The sequence below is a fragment of the Triturus cristatus genome, chromosome 6, assembly GCF_964204655.1.
Source record: "Triturus cristatus chromosome 6, aTriCri1.1, whole genome shotgun sequence".
In the NCBI taxonomy this organism is placed as follows: Eukaryota; Metazoa; Chordata; class Amphibia; order Caudata; family Salamandridae; genus Triturus; species Triturus cristatus.
In genome coordinates, this window is record NC_140589.1 from 1904842342 (window position 1) to 1904861861 (window position 19520).

A 19520-nucleotide genomic window follows, 5' to 3' on the forward strand; every position below is an offset into this window, starting at 1 on the left:
GATGTGTTATCCCATCACCACAACCAGCAGGGACATCGCAGACCACCTCAATCTAAGTATGCGGGCATTGAGTTGATAAAATTGATACAATGTCTCTTGCGTTTTGTTGCGGGTTTAAAATTGGTATTGTGCTTATATACGTAACCAAAAGACACACAAATGATAGACGGAATTCGGAATAAATGAAACATTCACCCCCAGTCATGAGATCTGGTTTAAATCCATTGTTCTTTTGCTCACCATGCCACGCCAGTTAAGACCTAGCAATATGCAAATCAATGGCCCTGCTCCTCATGGGAAGAGTCCAGCTCGACCTGCAAAGCCAGGTCCTCCATGGACCAGAAACAAGCATCCTGGGACCAGTTTGGGGGTATCACCCCTCATCAGTCAGCTTGAATCCAGTGCACAGTGAGCCCAGGACCCATGTCTGGGCATACCCTTGGACCTTTATATGGTTCCTCCCCAAGATGGGCTTTCCTATGGTACATTGGCTGTGCGGTGCCCTTCTAATAAATGCCTTGCCACTTTCTTTACACTCATACGGTTACTTCTTTAAGAACACTTTGTCACATTCTCCAGAACTCACCCCGAGTTTTGCAAAGCCATCCCTTGCTTCATCACCCAACTCGCCATTGCCTCCGAACACTATATATTCTTAGCAGATCTCAACTCCCACATGGAAGACCTTAGCGATGCCAGCACTGACAACCTAATAGAAAGCATGAGCAATATCAGCCTCATCTAACTCATCATCGACCCAACACACATCGTCGGGCACATGCTTGACTCCATCAGCAAAACAATCAAATACCACTATGTCACAGAACTCCCCTGGACCGACCACTCCATTGCCCACTTCACCATCACAGGGCACAGCGCTACAGAAACCAAACCACCCAGCACACCTCAGCGCAACTTGGAAACTGCCTCAGACGAGAACTGGAACAACATTCTCCATGCCAACTGACCGGACACAGCTCCAGACCTTAAACAGGCCATCAAGAACTTCACAGACTGGATCACCGACTATGTGACCCCCGCCGAGCCGAACAAGATTAGAGAATCCGCAAAGTGTTTCAACTTGTTTACCCCGGAACTTCAGACCTCTCAATCAGACTGTTGTTGGCTAGAAAGAAGATGGAGTACCAGTAAGGATCCAGTGCACTACACCACCTTCAGGACATCGATCAACCACTACCACCTCCTCAATAAAGCAAAGAAGAGTGCCCTCACATGCTGCATAGAGATCAGCTCAAACCACAGCAATGAGCTCTTCACCATTGTTAGGGAATTCAGCAACCCTGCGTCCACCGAGAATATCATAACTCCCTTCTGGGATCAGTGCGAAATGGTTGCTGACTACTTTCATTAGAAGATTGCCTTCATCTATAGGGACTTTGAAACTCAGCTCTCTGCCAGTGACAGCCTCGACCTCCTTACACCCATTGACACTAACTGACCTCAGCCGCTTCCTGGGACCTCCTCATCGCACATGACACAACCACTATAATGAAGTCGATCCACTCTGGGGTATCCACTGATCCATGCCCCCACCTTATCTTTAACCTGAGGAGCAAGGCGATCAGCTTAGAGCTCACAAAACCACTGAAAAGATCCATCGCCATGGCCTCCTTTCCGGATGAGTGGTAACACGTAGAAGTGAAACCCTTCCTAAAACAAAACCCTCCTAAAACCTTCAGCAGACCTAGAGCAGCTGAAGAACTCTGATACCCCTGCTCTCGTTTTCAGCCACAGTCTTCGAGAGGTCGATCAAGAGGCAGGTGACCAGACACCTCCTGGAGTCCTCCCATTTCGGCTTCCGAGCCAATCAAAGCACAGAGACCGCTCTGATAGCAGCCACAGATGACATCAGAGCCCTCCTGGACCTCAATGAGACTGCAGCCCTCTTCTTCCTTGACCTCTCAGCTGCCTTCAACATGGTCTCCCACCAGATCCTGATTGACAAGCTCCACCACATCGGAATCCAAGGAAATGCCCTCAAATGGATCGCCTCCTAGCTCACCAGAAAAACTCAATCAGACACTGCCCTACTCCTGAACCAAAGGACATCATCTGCGGCACCCCACAAGGATCCTCAGTTAGCCCCCCCCCCCTCTTTTACATTACATGACACCCCTAGCCAACATTGTCAGATCGCACGGGCTGAAGGTCATCTTCTACACTGACTAGACCCACCTCACTATCTCCAAAGACAACTTATATAGGTGCACAACCAACATCACTGACTGGATGAAGCACAACTGCCTAAAACTGAACACAGACAAGACAGAAGTCCTCATCTTGAAGCAACGCATGGTGGTCAGCAGAATCTGGCTTCTTCCCTTACCGACCATGCCCGTGACTCCAGCATTGTCCTGGACAACAAGCTCTCCATGAAGAAGCAAATCAACATGATCTCCGCCATCTGCTTCCTCACAATGCGCATGCGCCGCAAGATCTTTACATGGCTCCCCACCAGACACCTGCATTCCACCTCCCTCTTCCACGCTTAAACTCCTAGAGTCTAAAGCACCCGACACGGAGGTCGCTCTTACTCCCACCTGGTTGCAAAGACCTGAAATGAACTCCCCCTGCACCGAGATCTGCCTCATCACTGAATTGGGAAAGGACTCAAGACCTGGTTGTTCAACTGATAGGCCGCTCCGGACAACAACTCCTCCCCAGCGCCTTGAGAACCTCACTGATGATTTGCCGTGCTTAATACCCATTGATTGATTGAGTCTGTACATACATATAGATTTTTCTCAGTGGGGACTTTCTGATGATGCGGTTTTAACTTTCCCTTGCCAATAAATGCCTTGCTATATTCAGTGCGGTCTACAGGGTTGACTTTTGATGTCGAGTTAGCTCTCCATTTCTGAATGCATGGTAACATTCAATACATTTATAGAGTTTCTCTCCTGTGTGAACATTCTGATATACATTTTGTTTTGTAATGGATCCCTTCTCACATTCTATTAATTAATAGGGTTTCTCCCTAGTGTAGATTTGTTTATACTGCATTAGCTTATTCTTCCTGCGGAAGACTTTATTAAATTCTGTACATACATTGGATTTCTTGCCATGTAGATTTTCAGATGTCACTTCAGTTTTCCATTTATTATGAATGCTTTGTGGTATTCAGTACATACATATGTTTTCTCCCCTGCGTGAACTTCCTGATCTTGTATTACATTTTGCTTTCTAATAAATCCCTTGTCACATTCTATACATTCATGTGGTTTCTCCCCAGTGTAGACGCTGATATTGCTTTAACTCTCTCTTTATAATAAATACTGTGTCACATGCCGTGCAGTTGAATGGTCACCCTCCATTTAGAATAAAGGCGTTGTCAAATTTTGTACAATTATATGGTTTCTTTCATGTGTGAAACATTCTGATGTATTTTTAAACTTTGCTTTGTAATAACTGCTAAGACACATTCAGTACAGCCATATCGTTTCTCACCAGTGTGGAATTTCTGATGTAGTATTTATCTTTGCCTAGTAATAAATGTCTTGTTGCATTATGTACATTCATAGGGTTTCTCTCCTACGTGGACTATCTGATGTTGCATAAGATGCGACTTTCTAATAAATGACTTCTCACATTCAGTGCAGTTGAATGATCTCTCTCCGATGGGGATTTTCTAAATGTTGCTTCTGCTCTCCATTAGTTATAAATGTTTTGTCACACTCAGTGCATTCGTACAGTTTCTCCCCAGTGGGAACTCTCTGATGTTCCTTTAGCTGTCTATATTTGATAAATGCTTTGCCACATTCTGTACACTGATATTATTACTCCCCAGTGTGGATTTTCTGATGTTGCGTTAGCTCTCCATTTGTTATAAATGCTTTGTCACATTCTGTACATTTATATGGTTTCTCCCCAGTGTGGATTTTCTGATGTCGCGTTAGCTTTCCATTTGTTATAAATGCTTTCTCACATTCTGTACATTTATATGGTTTCTCCCCAGTGTGGATTTTGTGATGTAGCTTCAGTTCTCTATTTGTTATAAATGCTTTATCACATTCTGTACATTTATATGGTTTCTCCCCAGTGTGGATTTTCTGATGTCGCGTTAGCTCTCCATTTGTTATAAATGCTTTTTCACATTCTGTACATAGATATGGTTTCTCCCCAGAGTGGATATTTTGATGTCGCTTCAGCTGTACATTTGTTATAAATGCTTTGTCACATTCTGTACATTTATATGGTTTCTCCCCAGTGTGGATTTTGTGATGTAGCTTCAGTTCTCTATTTGTTATAAATGCTTTATCACATTCTGTACATTTATATGGTTTCTCCCCAGTGTGGATTTTATGATGTAGCTTTAGGTCTACATTTGTTATACATGCCTTTTCACATTCTGTACAATGATATGGTTTCTCCCCAGAGTGGATATGTTGATGTCGCTTCAGCTGTCCATTTGTTATAAATGCTTGGTCACATTCTGTACATTGATATGGTTTCTCCCCAGTGTGGACTTTCTGATGTTGCATTAGATGAGAGTTTCTAATGAATGCCTTGTCACATTCTGTACATTGGTATGGTTTCTCCCCAGTGTGGATTTTATGATGTCGTTTTAGGTCTCCATTTGTTATAAATGATTGGTCACATTCTGTACAATGATATGCTTTCTCCCCAGTGTGGACTTTCTGATGTTCCATTAGATGTGACTTTCTAATGAATGCTTTGTCACATTCTGTACATTGATATGGTTTCTCCCCAGTGTGGATTTTATGATGTAGCTTTAGTGCTCCATTTCTTATAAATGCTTTATCACATTCTCTGCATTTATATGGTTTCTCCCCAGTGTGGATTTTATGATGTCGCTTTAGGTCTCCATTTGTTATAAATGATTGGTCACATTCTGTACAATGATATGCTTTCTCCCCAGTGTGGACTTTCTGATGTTCCATTAGATGTGACTTTCTAATGAATGCTTTGTCACCTTCTGTACATTTATATGTTTTCTCCCCAGTGTGGATTTTGTGATGTCGTTTTAGCTGTCCATTTGTTACAAATGCTTTGTCACATTCTGTACATTTATATGGTTTCTCCCCAGTGTGGATTTTATGATGTAGCTTTAGGTCTACATTTGTTATACATGCCTTTTCACATTCTCTACAATGATATGGTTTCTCCCCAGAGTGGATATGTTGATGTCGCTTCAGCTGTCCATTTGTTATAAATGCTTGGTCACATTCTGTACATAGATATGGTTTCTCCCCAGAGTGGATATTTTGATGTCGCTTCAGCTGTACATTTGTTATAAATGCTTTGTCACATTCTGTACATTTATATGGTTTCTCCCCAGTGTGGATTTTGTGATGTAGCTTCAGTTCTCTATTTGTTATAAATGCTTTATCACATTCTGTACATTTATATGGTTTCTCCCCAGTGTGGATTTTATGATGTAGCTTTAGGTCTACATTTGTTATACATGCCTTTTCACATTCTGTACAATGATATGGTTTCTCCCCAGAGTGGATATGTTGATGTCGCTTCAGCTGTCCATTTGTTATAAATGCTTGGTCACATTCTGTACATTGATATGGTTTCTCCCCAGTGTGGACTTTCTGATGTTGCATTAGATGAGAGTTTCTAATGAATGCCTTGTCACATTCTGTACATTGGTATGGTTTCTCCCCAGTGTGGATTTTATGATGTCGTTTTAGGTCTCCATTTGTTATAAATGATTGGTCACATTCTGTACAATGATATGCTTTCTCCCCAGTGTGGACTTTCTGATGTTCCATTAGATGTGACTTTCTAATGAATGCTTTGTCACATTCTGTACATTGATATGGTTTCTCCCCAGTGTGGATTTTATGATGTAGCTTTAGTGCTCCATTTCTTATAAATGCTTTATCACATTCTGTGCATTTATATGGTTTCTCCCCAGTGTGGATTTTATGATGTCGCTTTAGGTCTCCATTTGTTATAAATGATTGGTCACATTCTGTACAATGATATGCTTTCTCCCCAGTGTGGACTTTCTGATGTTCCATTAGATGTGACTTTCTAATGAATGCTTTGTCACCTTCTGTACATTTATATGTTTTCTCCCCAGTGTGGATTTTGTGATGTCGTTTTAGCTGTCCATTTGTTACAAATGCTTTGTCACATTCTGTACATTTATATGGTTTCTCCCCAGTGTGGATTTTATGATGTAGCTTTAGGTCTACATTTGTTATACATGCCTTTTCACATTCTGTACAATGATATGGTTTCTCCCCAGAGTGGATATGTTGATGTCGCTTCAGCTGTCCATTTGTTATAAATGCTTGGTCACATTCTGTACATTGATATGGTTTCTCCCCAGTGTGGACTTTCTGATGTTGCATTAGATGAGAGTTTCTAATGAATGCCTTGTCACATTCTGTACATTGCTATGGTTTCTCCCCAGTGTGGATTTTATGATGTCGCTTTAGCTGTGCAATTGTTATAAATGCTTTTTCACATTCTGTACATTGATATGCTTTCTCCCCAGTGTGGACTGTCTGATGTTCCATTAGATGTGACCTTGTACTAAATGCTTTGTCACACTCTGTACACGGATATGGTGTCTCCCCAGTGTGGATTTTATGATGTCGCTTTAGCTGTACAATTGTTTTAAATGCTTTTTCACATTCTGTACAATGATATGCTTTCTCCCCAGTGTGGACTTTCTGATGTTCCATTAGCTGTGACTTTCTAATGAATGCTTTGTCACATTCTGTACATTGATATGGTTTCTCCCCAGTGTGGATTTTATGATGTAGCTTTAGTGCTCCATTTCTTATAAATGCTTTATCACATTCTGTGCATTTATATGGTTTCTCCCCAGTGTGGATTTTATGATGTCGCTTTAGGTCTCCATTTGTTATACATGCCTTTTCACATTCTGTACAATGATATGGTTTCTCCCCAGAGTGGATATGTTGATGTCGCTTCAGCTGTCCATTTGTTATAAATGCTTGGTCACATTCTGTACATTGATATGGTTTCTCCCCAGTGTGGACTTTCTGATGTTGCATTAGATGAGAGTTTCTAATGAATGCCTTGTCACATTCTGTACATTGGTATGGTTTCTCCCCAGTGTGGATTTTATGATGTCGCTTTAGCTGTGCAATTGTTATAAATGCTTTTTCACATTCTGTACAATGATATGCTTTCTCCCCAGTGTGGACTTTCTGATGTTCCATTAGATGTGACTTTCTAATGAATGCTTTGTCACATTCTGTACATTGATATGGTTTCTCCCCAGTGTGGATTTTATGATGTAGCTTTAGTGCTCCATTTCTTATAAATGCTTTATCACATTCTGTGCATTTATATGGTTTCTCCCCAGTGTGGATTTCATGATGTCGCTTTATGTCTCCATTTGTTATACATGCCTTTTCACATTCTGTACAATGATATGGTTTCTCCCCAGAGTGGATATGTTGATGTCGCTTCAGCTGTCCATTTGTTATAAATGCTTGGTCACATTCTGTACATTGATATGGTTTCTCCCCAGTGTGGACTTTCTGATGTTGCATTAGATGAGAGTTTCTAATGAATGCCTTGTCACATTCTGTACATTGGTATGGTTTCTCCCCAGTGTGGATTTTATGATGTCGCTTTAGCTGTGCAATTGTTATAAATGCTTTTTCACATTCTGTACATTGATATGCTTTCTCCCCAGTGTGGACTGTCTGATGTTCCATTAGATGTGACCTTGTACTAAATGCTTTGTCACACTCTGTACACGGATATGGTTTCTCCCCAGTGTGGATTTCATGATGTCGCTTTAGCTGTGCAATTGTTATAAATGCTTTTTCACATTCTGTACATTGATATGCTTTCTCCCCAGTGTGGACTGTCTGATGTTCCATTAGATGTGACCTTGTACTAAATGCTTTGTCACACTCTGTACACGGATATGGTTTCTCCCCAGTGTGGATTTTATGATGTCGCTTTAGCTGTACAATTGTTTTAAATGCTTTTTCACATTCTGTACAATGATATGCTTTCTCCCCAGTGTGGACTTTCTGATGTTCCATTAGATGTGACTTTGTAATGAATGCTTTGTCACATTCTGTACATTGATATGGTTTCTCCCCAGTGTGGATTTTATGATGTAGCTTTAGTGCTCCATTTCTTATAAATGCTTTATCACATTCTGTGCATTTATATGGTTTCTCCCCAGTGTGGATTTTATGATGTCGCTTTAGGTCTCCATTTGTTATAAATGATTGGTCACATTCTGTACATTGATATGATCTCTCTCCAGTGTGGGTTTTCTGGTGTTGCTTTAGCTCTCCAAGTGTTATAAATGCCTTATCACATTCTGTACATTTATATGTTTTCTCCCCAGTGTGGATTTTGTGATGTCGTTTTAGCTGTCCATTTGTTACAAATGCTTTGTCACATTCTGTACATTTATATGGTTTCTCCTCTACGTAGACACTCTGATGCTGCATTAGGTCTTTCATTGCAAAAATTTTTTTCCACAGTCAGTCAATCAATATGTTTCTTCTCCAGTATGATCTTCTAATGTTGCACTTGCTCTTTCTCTCCTTCATAAATGTGTTGTCACTTTCTAGATATTCATACGGTTTCTCCTCTGTGAGTTCTTTCTGATCCAGGTTAGCTCTTCCTTTGTAATGAGACCCTTATCAGACTTGCTTCCGTAAGTCAGTGTGTTATTTCATCAATGTATATCAGGTGATCCCTAAGAGCCAAGTACAGACCACATTGGGCAGTTTGGGTTTTCAGCTGTAGAAAAAGACTTTGGCGAGGTATTAGCCTTTAAGGGAAGAAATTGAGGTGTATTGTTTTTACATCACTTCCTACACAAGTAATGTTTAATGGTGTCATCTTTTTTGTTCATTACTGCATTTATGGCACCTGTTGGAAAAAATAAAAATAAAAAAAACACTGGATAAGCTTAAATGGTGGGTCCATCACGAAAATCTATTGGCATTTAATGAGACATTTAATTGACCACATAGACAAGTGCGCTGAATGAATTCTAGATTACACCTTCAATGTAAAGATGCAATAGGCAGAGCAAGGGCATACGATCCTTCCTTGACGCCTTCCTATCGCGGAGTGTGGACTCAAGGAGTAACCAAGACTTCAGTTGAGTCTTTTGTGCAGCAGTACCACAGTTCTTCTGACAGCGGTTCTGTGAAGATCTTCAAGTGTCGGATTTGATGGGCCAGAGGCTCAGCATTTACGTCCAAATGTGCTTTTGATGTGAGGGAAACTTCTAAGAGTGGTTTTGAAGTGCACTAGTATCTCTTCCAATCCCAGCACTCACTCCAGACTACCAAAGGGAGTCATCATTCCTTTGAATGGGGCTAGTCTACTACCCTGTGAGGGGTAAGAGTGAGCCCCTTCCTCCCATCTGCCCTGAAAGACCCATCGGGATCCAGATAAGTGCTAAATCACACCCAACCCAAGCCCAGACGTGTATTAGAGACAGGCTGTAAGGCACAAAGAGCAGTACAAGCAGAGAAAAGTCCACTTTCTAAAAGTAGCTTTTCTAAAGTAGTAATGTAAAATCAGACCTTACCAGTAAAGAGGATTCATCATTACCATTGCAAAGATATGAAACATGAAAAGGCTACTCCTTTCCAATCAGGAATTACAGATTAAAGGTATTCTACGGATTTCCCAGTTCTAGCCTACGAGAGGAGTAGGCCTTACAGCAGTGAAAAAGTAATTTAACTGGTTGTCACTACCAAGACATGTAAAAAAATAGAAGTATATGTTCTGCCTTTTACTCCCATAGCGTCCTGCCCTTTGGGTTACCAAGGGCCTTACTTAGGGGCGACTTATATGTAATAAAAAGGAAGTTTTAGGCTTGGCAAGTAGCTTTAAATTACAAGTCGATGTGGCAGTAAAGTTCACACATAGGCACTGCAGTGACAGGCCTGAGACATAGTTTCAGGCTGCATAAGTGGGTGGCACGGTCAGTGCTGCAGCCCACTAGTAGCAAATAGTTTGCATGCCCGAGGCACATGTAGTGCACTTTACTAGGGACTTATAAGCAAACTAAATATGCCAACTGAGTAGGAGCCCTATGAGCCCATGTTACCATGTTCAGGGGAGGGAGCACAAACACGTTAGCACAGATTAGCAGTGGTAACAGGTGCAAAGTCCTAAAGCCAGCAAAAAAGAGCACAGAAAATGAAGGGAGGCAGGTAAAAAGTTGGGGAAAGACCACCCTAAGGCTGTCAGGTGTACGAGCCTTTTCCAGTGAATGGATCCGACAACAAAGAGCATCACAATAACGGCAGGAAATATAATCAATTGCTGCAAGGGAGTCCTTTATACTATCAGAGAGCCGGTGATAGGACCCAGACAATAATCTGAGCATCTTTCACATAGTGTAACTCCAGAGATCAGAGGCTCTGACCAGAGCTACACAAGAAAAAGGAGGTTTACAACCACAATAAACACACATTGGCAAAGTCAAGAAGTCTCACCTTTTAGACATATAGGCTTTCCCAATGCTGCACAACATCAAGGAAGAACAAGCATTTGCAAGGCAATAGGTCTCGCATTTGTTAGAGTTGGAGCTATATTTACAATAATAAGTATTTTTTACTTTTGCGTTTAGTAGTGGATGGATCTGATGGCAATTGTGTGTTATACAATTAATTTATAAGCAAGCGTATCGATTGTGATTCTGGTGTATAGTGCTTACTGGGATACAGTATCAAGCAATCCTGGATTTGTTTTAGCAAATGAATACTATGCAGTTATTAAGGACACAACAAGAATGCTTTATTACATAAATGGAAATACCGGGTATGGACATATTGGACCCAGGAGAATAAGAGTCACCTGATTATTTTATTTGTGGGTATTTAATAACGTTAAGCAGTATGCGGGTGCTAATTTTACCTGGTTTTTAACACCCTGTTGGGTGGCTGCTATGAATATGGTGCGATTATCCCTAGGGGGCCACAACGAGCAGAATAAAGAGAAAATTTCAGGTTGTAACTAGTAGGTTTGTGCACAGACTAATGAAACATAGCCGGAGGTTGTACTCATAGGATTTGCATGGAGACAGACTGGGGAAGCACTGGATGCATAGGCATGGGGAGCAGAGACACAATGAGCAGGGCTACAGTGAGACAATGTGAGCTGAAGCAGACACAGGAATTACAGGCTATGAAGGCAGCGATACATAAACCAAAGGGCGTACATTTGGGGTTGGACACACATTGGGGCACGGGGTATCAACCGGGCATAAGGTAAGAAGAGGAGGATGAACACCCATCAAGGCACAGAGACTAGGGGTGCATGCAATGGACACAGTGGAAGCGAAGATTACAGGTGAGAGCATATTGCAGGGAGGCAGAGATAGTGAGCACATACAGCTGCGGAAAAAAGAAAGTGATGTATCTCTGCGTGAACCCATTAGGAGGTAGCAAAGAAGTGTCCTGAATTTTTACTCTCATCGTCCTAAATTTACACCAATGCCAGTTGGTCACCCTTGGTCATAGAGATGCATAGAGCGCCTTTGTGCGCCTAGGAGAGGGGGTAAAGGCTTGTGCCTGAGAGGAGGGAAAGGCTAGGCAAGCAGAGTGCTTTAGGTGAAGGAGACAAAGAAAATGCTCCAGGGAAAAGGGGCAGTGGGGATTGCTTCAAAGGGAGGACATTGTAAAAGAAAAACCCAGCGCTGGTGAATCGCATTCTCAATGACATGGAGTCATCATGTAAACCTACCTGGTCAGTAAAGCCTTTGAGGGTGGAGCCATGTCAGGTTTTCACAATATCCACCTGAATCATATTTACATGCGCTAATGAAAATGGGAACCAGAATGGGTGTGTAGTCTGGCCCTCGTCAACCTTCGTTGGATGAGCCTAATTTATAAATTAAAAAGCATTATCACTATGCTTCCACAAGAAGAGCAGGCATCTTTTTGATAATAATCATATCCAAAGTTAAACTCACTTTTATATAAAAAAAATAAAAAATAAAAAAAAGCTCTAGCTAGGAAGGCATGTGTTATTGATATGTATTGAATGACTAGATTATGGTCTTATTAAAAACACAAGCATTTTGAGAAGGCAAGCTGCCTGCCAAGAGTGCTGGTTATTCCTTCCTCCTCAAGTGTCACACACGGCTCGCCACTGATAGAAAAGTACCCGACTCCTGGAACTGGAAGGGATTTAGCGTATTACAACTCTACAGAGGGTTCATTTTAAAAAGTTGAGTTTTTAACAAACCAGTGAGGTATAAGAGCCCACTTCAGGGAACGGAGCATACTTCAGAGGTCAAATGGTTCGAACACCAGTGGGGCCGACTAAGACCCTTGTTTCAAAGGTCATGCAAATTTGGCTGTGATAATACTGCTTATATATCAAAGGGGGGTGGGGGGGGAGTAGAAGCGTTCTGGAGAGCCAAGAGGCCTCGAAGGATCTGGCACAAATATGTAGAAGACCCTCAACATCCATTATCCGCCATTGGTATGTCTGTTGCCATTGGCGTAATCTTGGCTGATAGCATCATCATCGGGTCTTTTGTTGGCCTCGACCAGGAGGAGATCTTCAAAAAACGGCTAGGATCTAGTTTGTGCAGAATAGAAAATTTAAAATGACCCTTTTATCATGTGGTGCAATTTATTCTAAAAAATTATAAGGTAAGATTGAAAACGGTGGATGTGAAATATGGGACGTGCAATATGTCCTTCACATCACTTTATCAACATGTTTCAACCTGCATGCGCCCTTGCCGGTTCGATGGCTTTCGTCAGGACCTTATTGGGGAGAAAAACTATTCCCCCTTTAAATGTCTTACTCACGTCAGGTGGAGTACTATCCCCTCGGCTTGGTGATACAACTGGGTATATTCAATCCGGTATCAGCATTCAGTAATGGGGAGACCGCACAGGAAGCTAGCGTCTGCGTCACAAGAGTGCAGCCAACGACTCTCTCCAACAACCCTATGGGAACTCCCAAAAATCTTAAAAGCAGAGGAGAAATGCTTCCTTTGTATGAAAAAAAATGTGATACCGCAGGGTGCAGTATTTATTGGATGTAATATTACAACACTAGAGTGATATTTGGATGTATGAACGGGATAACATACATAACACACGTTTATCACTATTTTGAATTCCTCAGACTCGGAGCGCGGGCAACGTGTCAATTCAAAGTCTAAAATAGGAATTCAACTGTTTGAGAATAACACTTATTTTACAAAAGATAATTACATTCTATGCGCATTATACGATATATAGATATGTGAGTAAACTCAGCATCTGTTTTGCTTTAGCTAACCATAATTCACATTATCCAAATCCACATAAGTCTGTGCCGTAAAATAAAGATTTCATGAGAATTTTTATGCTTGTGGGAGAACGTACGTTCATCATATGACTGAGAATTAAAGATGTCATGTTTGTTTTTTATTCTCGGAGGGACAGATTAAGGAATGAGTAAGGGCGTAATCACACAACGCGAGGTAATGGAACATTTTTAAAAGCGTAAGAACATGCGGAAAACGGTCTGTAAATTCAAACACAGATGTTGTGCTGTGGTTTTTTTTCTGCAATAGAAAAAGCCACAACTGCGCGCGCATCCAAAAGGGGACCATTTTTAGAAAGTCCAAGGTTTTTCAAATTATGAAAAAAAAAACACGGATTGTGTTTCGATGCCACCCTGCATTACTTGCGGTTCAATCTCGCCATTTCTCCCGTTCATTTTATACCGAGGGAAAATGAACTTTTTTGGGAAACAGCGCTTGGTATTTTCACACTTGACTGCCCCAGCCAGTCAGGCTTTTAACAGCCGTTCACGGCCTCCAGATAACTGCGCGGCTCAGGGGAGGGGGATGCGAGCACATCCCAGACTTTGGTGGGCTTGGAATGGAGAGGGGACCATGTGCCTGGAGCCCTGGCCCCCAAACTGCAGCCAGACGAGCCCAGTGGTAAGTCAGTGCAGGCAGACAGAGCACACACAGTATACTCATCTGCTGTCCATCAGTCCTGAAGCAGCTGATGTCTAGACGTCTCTTCGACCCACTGCCGGATCACTGGGGAGTTGGAGAATGGTTCATCCCTGCCGTAGCTCTCTGGCTGAGACTCATTCAATGTTTACTCACAATGTTCCTTCCCGGCTGTAGCTCTCTGGCCGAGACTCATTCAATATTTACTCACAAGGTTCCTTCCCTGCTATTGCTCTATGGCCGAGGCTCATTCAATGTTTACTCACAAGGTTCCTTCCCTGCTGTAGCTCTCTGGCCGAGACTCATTCAATGTTTACTCACAAGGTTCCTTCCCTGCTGTAGCTCTCTGGCCGAGACTCATTCAATGTTTACTCACAAGGTTCCTTCCCTGCTGTAGCTCTCTGGCTGAGACTCATTCAATGTTTACTCACAAGGTTCCTTCCCTGCTGTAGCTCTCTGGCCGAGACTCATTCAATGTTTACTCACAAGGTTCCTTCCCTGCTGTAGCTCTCTGGCCTAGACTCATTCAATGTTTACTCACAAGGTTCCTTCCCTGCTATAGCTCTCTGGCCAACACTCATTCAATGTTTACTCACAAGGTTCCTTCCCTGCTGTTGCTCTCTGGCCGAGGCTCATTCAATGTTTACTCACAAGGTTCCTTCCCTGCTGTAGCTCTCTGGCTAAGACTCTTTCAATGTTTACTCACAAGGTTCCTTCCCTGCTGTAGCTCTCTGGCCGAGACTCATTGAATGTTTACTCACAAGGTTCCTTCCCTGCTGTAGCTCTCTGGCCGAGACTCATTCAATGTTTACTCACAAGGTTCCTTCCCTGCTGTAGCTCTCTGGCTGAGACTCATTCAATGTTTACTCACAAGGTTCCTTCCCTGCTGTAGCTCTCTGGCTAAGACTCTTTCAATGTTTACTCACAAGGTTCCTTCCCTGCTATACCTCTCTGTCCGAGACTCCTTCTATGTTTACTCACAAGGTTCTTTCCCTGCTGTAGCTCTCTGGAAGAGACTCATTCAATGTTTACTCACGCTCTGCCTTGAAGCCGCACGCGTAGCGCTCACCATGTTTGCACAACTCTGCCGTTATCCCAGCTAAAGCGGCGGTGCTGCTCAAATTAAACTAGCATTTGCAATGCAATGGGAAACAGCCTTTACAACGAGGTAAACACTTCGCATGCATTTGCCTCACATTTTATTACTGTGATTATACATTTACATCGCATACCAATACCACAAATTTAAGGTAAGATAAGGTAGGGGCTGTCCCCCCCACAAATACATTGTTTTTAAATATAAAAACAATGAATGGTATTGGAATGTGATGAAAATGCATAATCGTTGTAAACAAAATGCGTGCGATGTATTTACCAGCGTTGTACTGTCATACAACCCAATGCAATAGGTAACGCATTTGCGAATGTTTAAGCTATTAGCATTGTAAAGGACTGTGCCTTTTATTTATCGGTTTTGATAATTAACACATAAATAAAAGGCATTGTCATTTAAAAATGCCAATAGCTCAAACTCTTGTAAATGCGAGACCTATTTCATTTCAAAGAAGCGGCCGCCATTATCCCGGGCTGCTTGGAAAGTGAAAGAACACATGGTGCGCTAAATGTTGCAGGAAAGCAGGTCGTGCCTGCAGTGTGAGAAACTCATTAAAGAAAGTAGTGTTTACAGACTAAATAAGGCATACCATGTAACAACAGAAGTATAAGGGTAAGTCCTCATGGGAGGTTACAAACGAAGACAAGGCGGTACTAAGAAGAGACACAAGCCTGTTAACGAATCAGAAGTCAGCTTTTACGAAGAACATTGACACAAGTCAATGACAAATCTGGGCAGACAATGGGCGGGGCTTCACCTCTATTCTCGAATACAGCATGTCTCGCAGAGTGTCAGAACCACTGGACCTTTGACACGAGTGGTTAATGCGGTTTACACCTATTCAAAACCAAGCTGGAACAGGAGAAGTGGAAAAATCCACAAAAGATCACAGTGCTTTGCTGCAAAAGAGGAGTTCCAAGATGGCCGCCGCGGCTCAAACGCGGTAGCGGTCTAGTTTTTATCTTCACACCTGTGTGGATCCTTGGTGGAACGCGCTCTCCCTAACGAGTGCGCACTTCACCGAAGCGTCGCCTGAGTTCGGAGCTGAACCTTACGCGTTCCAGGAAAATCTTAGAATTTCACTAATAATAATTCCTAGGCTATAGTTAAAATATTTATTGTGTGGTTAGCATAGTTCCCTTCGCTCCTGCCCGATATTCTTTTCCCGGTCTGGAGATTGCAAGACTTGTGTGAGGAATTCTTCACGACGTAACTCCTCCGCTTCAGTGACTCATGACAGGAGTTAACCCTAGCAGTCAAGAGGAGAAGAACACGGAGTCAACCTTGAAAGCTAAGTTACATATTGCTTTATCGTAGAAAATTATACAGAAAAATATTACTAAAATAAAAATAAAAACAGTCACAGAAAATAAGAAAAAGGCTTACCTGAATGTAGAGAAACTCTGCAAAAGAACCAAGCTAAAAGAAAGAAAACAAGATTTAATATTTGAATAAATGCAATAACTAGGAGATAAGAAACTATCGAGAAAACAATAACGCTATAAAAATCAATCCTAGTGAAGAAAAGGCACGAAATCTTACCACAAGTTGTCACAATAATTTAGAGAAGAATAGAGGACACTTCATTTAATATACTGGTGGGTGAGCTGATAAATTGAATAATAATAATTATTAATATTAATAATTAGGTTAGGCTTAATCTGATTAATTCATTGAATGCTCATATACCTTTAGGTAGAACAAGTAAGAAAGAGAATTCCAGGCAGTCAACCACCAACCAGACGAAGAGGCTAGTTCAAAAGGATTTAGAGGTACGTTCCTTCCCAAGGGTACAAAAAATAAATATCTATAGAGTTATTAGATAGATATAGAGTAGACTTAGGTGCTAAGTAATTGTGCTCGTTTCCTCAGGTATCATCCAAGAGATGATCTATAGAACGGACTGACGAGAAAAGGGTGCTGTGAAGGAGATCCGAAAAATCCTGAACCAGTCTCTTCTTTCTTTGTTATTTTGTCCACTTCCCCTTCCCCCTTTGGGGTTGTTTGGAGACGTGATCTTATTCGGTCTCTGGGGAATCCTGGAAGGGCGTTGGGAACAAGCATCTCTGTTCCTGTGCAAGTGTACGGTAAGGGTCCTCTGTTTCGTAGCCTCCTGACACAGAGCAGCACATGCGCTGCCCAAGCTCGACCTAAAAAGGCAGTTCTCCTTTTCTTTGTTTAAACTGCACCTGCAATGGTGCTCTTTGACCTGCCTTTCACCTTGGCTGTTGGCTCTGGCAGCAGGCATCATATCACAACTGAACTGAACTGAAGTTATTACTGTCTAATTGTGGCCAACTGCAATTAGAAAACAACAGATCTACTCTACTGTAACAATGTATTAGATTCCAGCTGAGACGTCACGGTGCCCCCAGCAACATACAGTAGAGAATATGAAAGGCAGGTCGCTGGACAGAAATGTCGCTGCCGCCTAAATAAAGTGAGACTTGACATATCCCGCTCTCTTTCTTCAGATCGTTTTCCCCTGGAAATTCTTCTTCAATAGCTGATAAGGATGCACTTATTGAAACATGTTTACTTACTGCACTGGTTGAGTTGCTATACGACAACATGAATATATCTAGGTGTTACCAGACATCATATACACGGTTTGGATACTTAAGCTACATAACATGTTGGCTACAAGTGAAAAACAACTGATTTTTAAAATTAAAGATCTCACATTTTACATTAAAAAGGTGCCACAAAAGTTTAAAAGAGCACTGAAGGAAAGAAGATGAAGTGCATGACCAAGAACTACACATATGGTAGGGATATTTTATTTATATTAAACAGTATATTGCAAGTCACTGGGAGGTCCATAACTTTATCTTGCAATATACGTCTAACGTAAACCAGGGGGTAGTTTATACCTTATATTATTCACAAAGTATTCACACATTTCTAAATATGTCAGCAAATGTGTTCTGGTATATTTGGTTGCAAATTCCTTTACCACAACAAGTAGTTTCCGCCTTCTGCATGGTACAGTCGTGTACAGCACCCAAATAGATGAATGCCTCATATTAACAAAACCATACCACAGAATGCTTGAATCAAGTGGTGTTTAAAATAAATAAATAAATAAATAATAGTAATTCTTTATAATGACAGCTGATTGACTCAGAAAGGAAGCGTCAAATCTTGAGGTAAAGCAAATGGATGTTTACATTGTCAGTTATTAATGTAAGCAGGGGCAATTGCAGATGTGCCAGGTGGTCTATACACCCAAGTAAATAAATGAATAAATCTGCAGGTCTTCAAGAATAAGGCTTGTTTTCATAGTTGCTCCTATTTATTTGCAAGACTGTTTTCCTGCTAGTGAGAGGCTGATTGCACAAATGTTTTAAGAGGGTGCTGTAATTAGCACACGCACAAATGCAAACGCTATGGGGAAATCGGTCCTCATAGCACGCTAGTCCTCACAGTGGTGTGTGTCTTGTTTTGTCAGTGTTTACCAACACTGGGAGGAGCTACCAGTGTATGTGAAAAAAAATTAAAACACACACACACTAAAAATACTTAGATTTTGAAATGTACTGGTTTATTCAAAGAGGAATCCAAAACTGACCTGGGTGCAGGTTTGTGTTTCTGCGCATGTTTGGAATGTGTCATGTGGAAGGTCAGTGAAGGCCCTCGAGGGAGTGAAACGCTGGAGAAGGATGTCGACAAGCAGCATCTCAGTCTGGCAGAATGAGTGACGTGCCTTGGAATTCCTGCCATGGACGCCGGAGTCGCCCGACAACGAACAGATGCCCCTCTGACCCACATATGAATGTGAGGGGAGTCTACCAGCAGCGCAACATAAGACACACAGGGAACCCATTACTGGAAGCTCCGTGTAAACATAGATCTGAGTGATTCTGCAGGACTGCGCCACAGCAGACGCTCAACCTCCAACAAGATATCCCCACCCCTGTGGTAAATAATTTAATTACCGGGACTTAATTTGATACAGAAACATAATAAAATAGCTCAGTAAATAAGAGGCAGAATCCGTGGTATTAGAGGTTCGGAATGGGCTTTATTCCAATGGTCGATTCGAATCGGTTGCTCCAAGTTCCATCACCACGAAGGTTCAGGAAGTGAAGTACATACGTTATTGATAATTAATCACTTTTATACAATAGGCATTACAGTGAAGCAAATACAAGAGGCGTAACAATTGATAGTGTGGATAATATATTCATGCGTAGCAAAAATAGGCGTAACTGGGTGTGATTAAAAAAACGTCATCAGATGTGATGTCATAATAGGGTGGTTCCATGAAAGAATTTCGCAATGTCAGCAGAAATACTTGGCAGAAATGCGCGCGCAGCAGCATGACGTGTGATTGACGTGCAACTAGGGGGTGAAGGGGACTTGACATTTAGCTCTACATGTGGCGACAGAAGTCTGGAGGGTCAAGTCAACCTAATCCCAAATCATATCTAACATCCTATGTTTAAAGAACTATGTTATCCAAAAGAG

The 19520-nt window shown here is 41.8% G+C and overlaps 2 protein-coding genes across 2 annotated transcripts in view; both read right to left on the minus strand.

Annotated features, from left to right (window-relative positions):
- Positions 1–3134: 3134 nt before the first annotated feature.
- LOC146822390 (uncharacterized) lies at positions 3135–11846 on the minus strand. Its single transcript, XM_085613480.1, is given in 2 exon segments — positions 3135–8877; positions 11713–11846. A coding segment is annotated over 1 exon segment (4851 nt). The 5' UTR covers positions 8463–8877; positions 11713–11846; the 3' UTR covers positions 3135–3611.
- Positions 11847–16188: 4342 nt separating this feature from the next.
- The window catches only part of LOC146822391 (uncharacterized), a 420322-nt gene continuing 416990 nt past the window's right edge, over positions 16189–19520 (minus strand). The window contains exons 2-3 of the transcript XR_014963282.1: positions 16437–16469; positions 16189–16299 (exon numbers count right to left, since the gene is read on the minus strand). The gene's annotated coding sequence lies outside the window, so the exon portion shown is untranslated. The remainder of the gene's footprint in view (positions 16300–16436; positions 16470–19520) is intronic.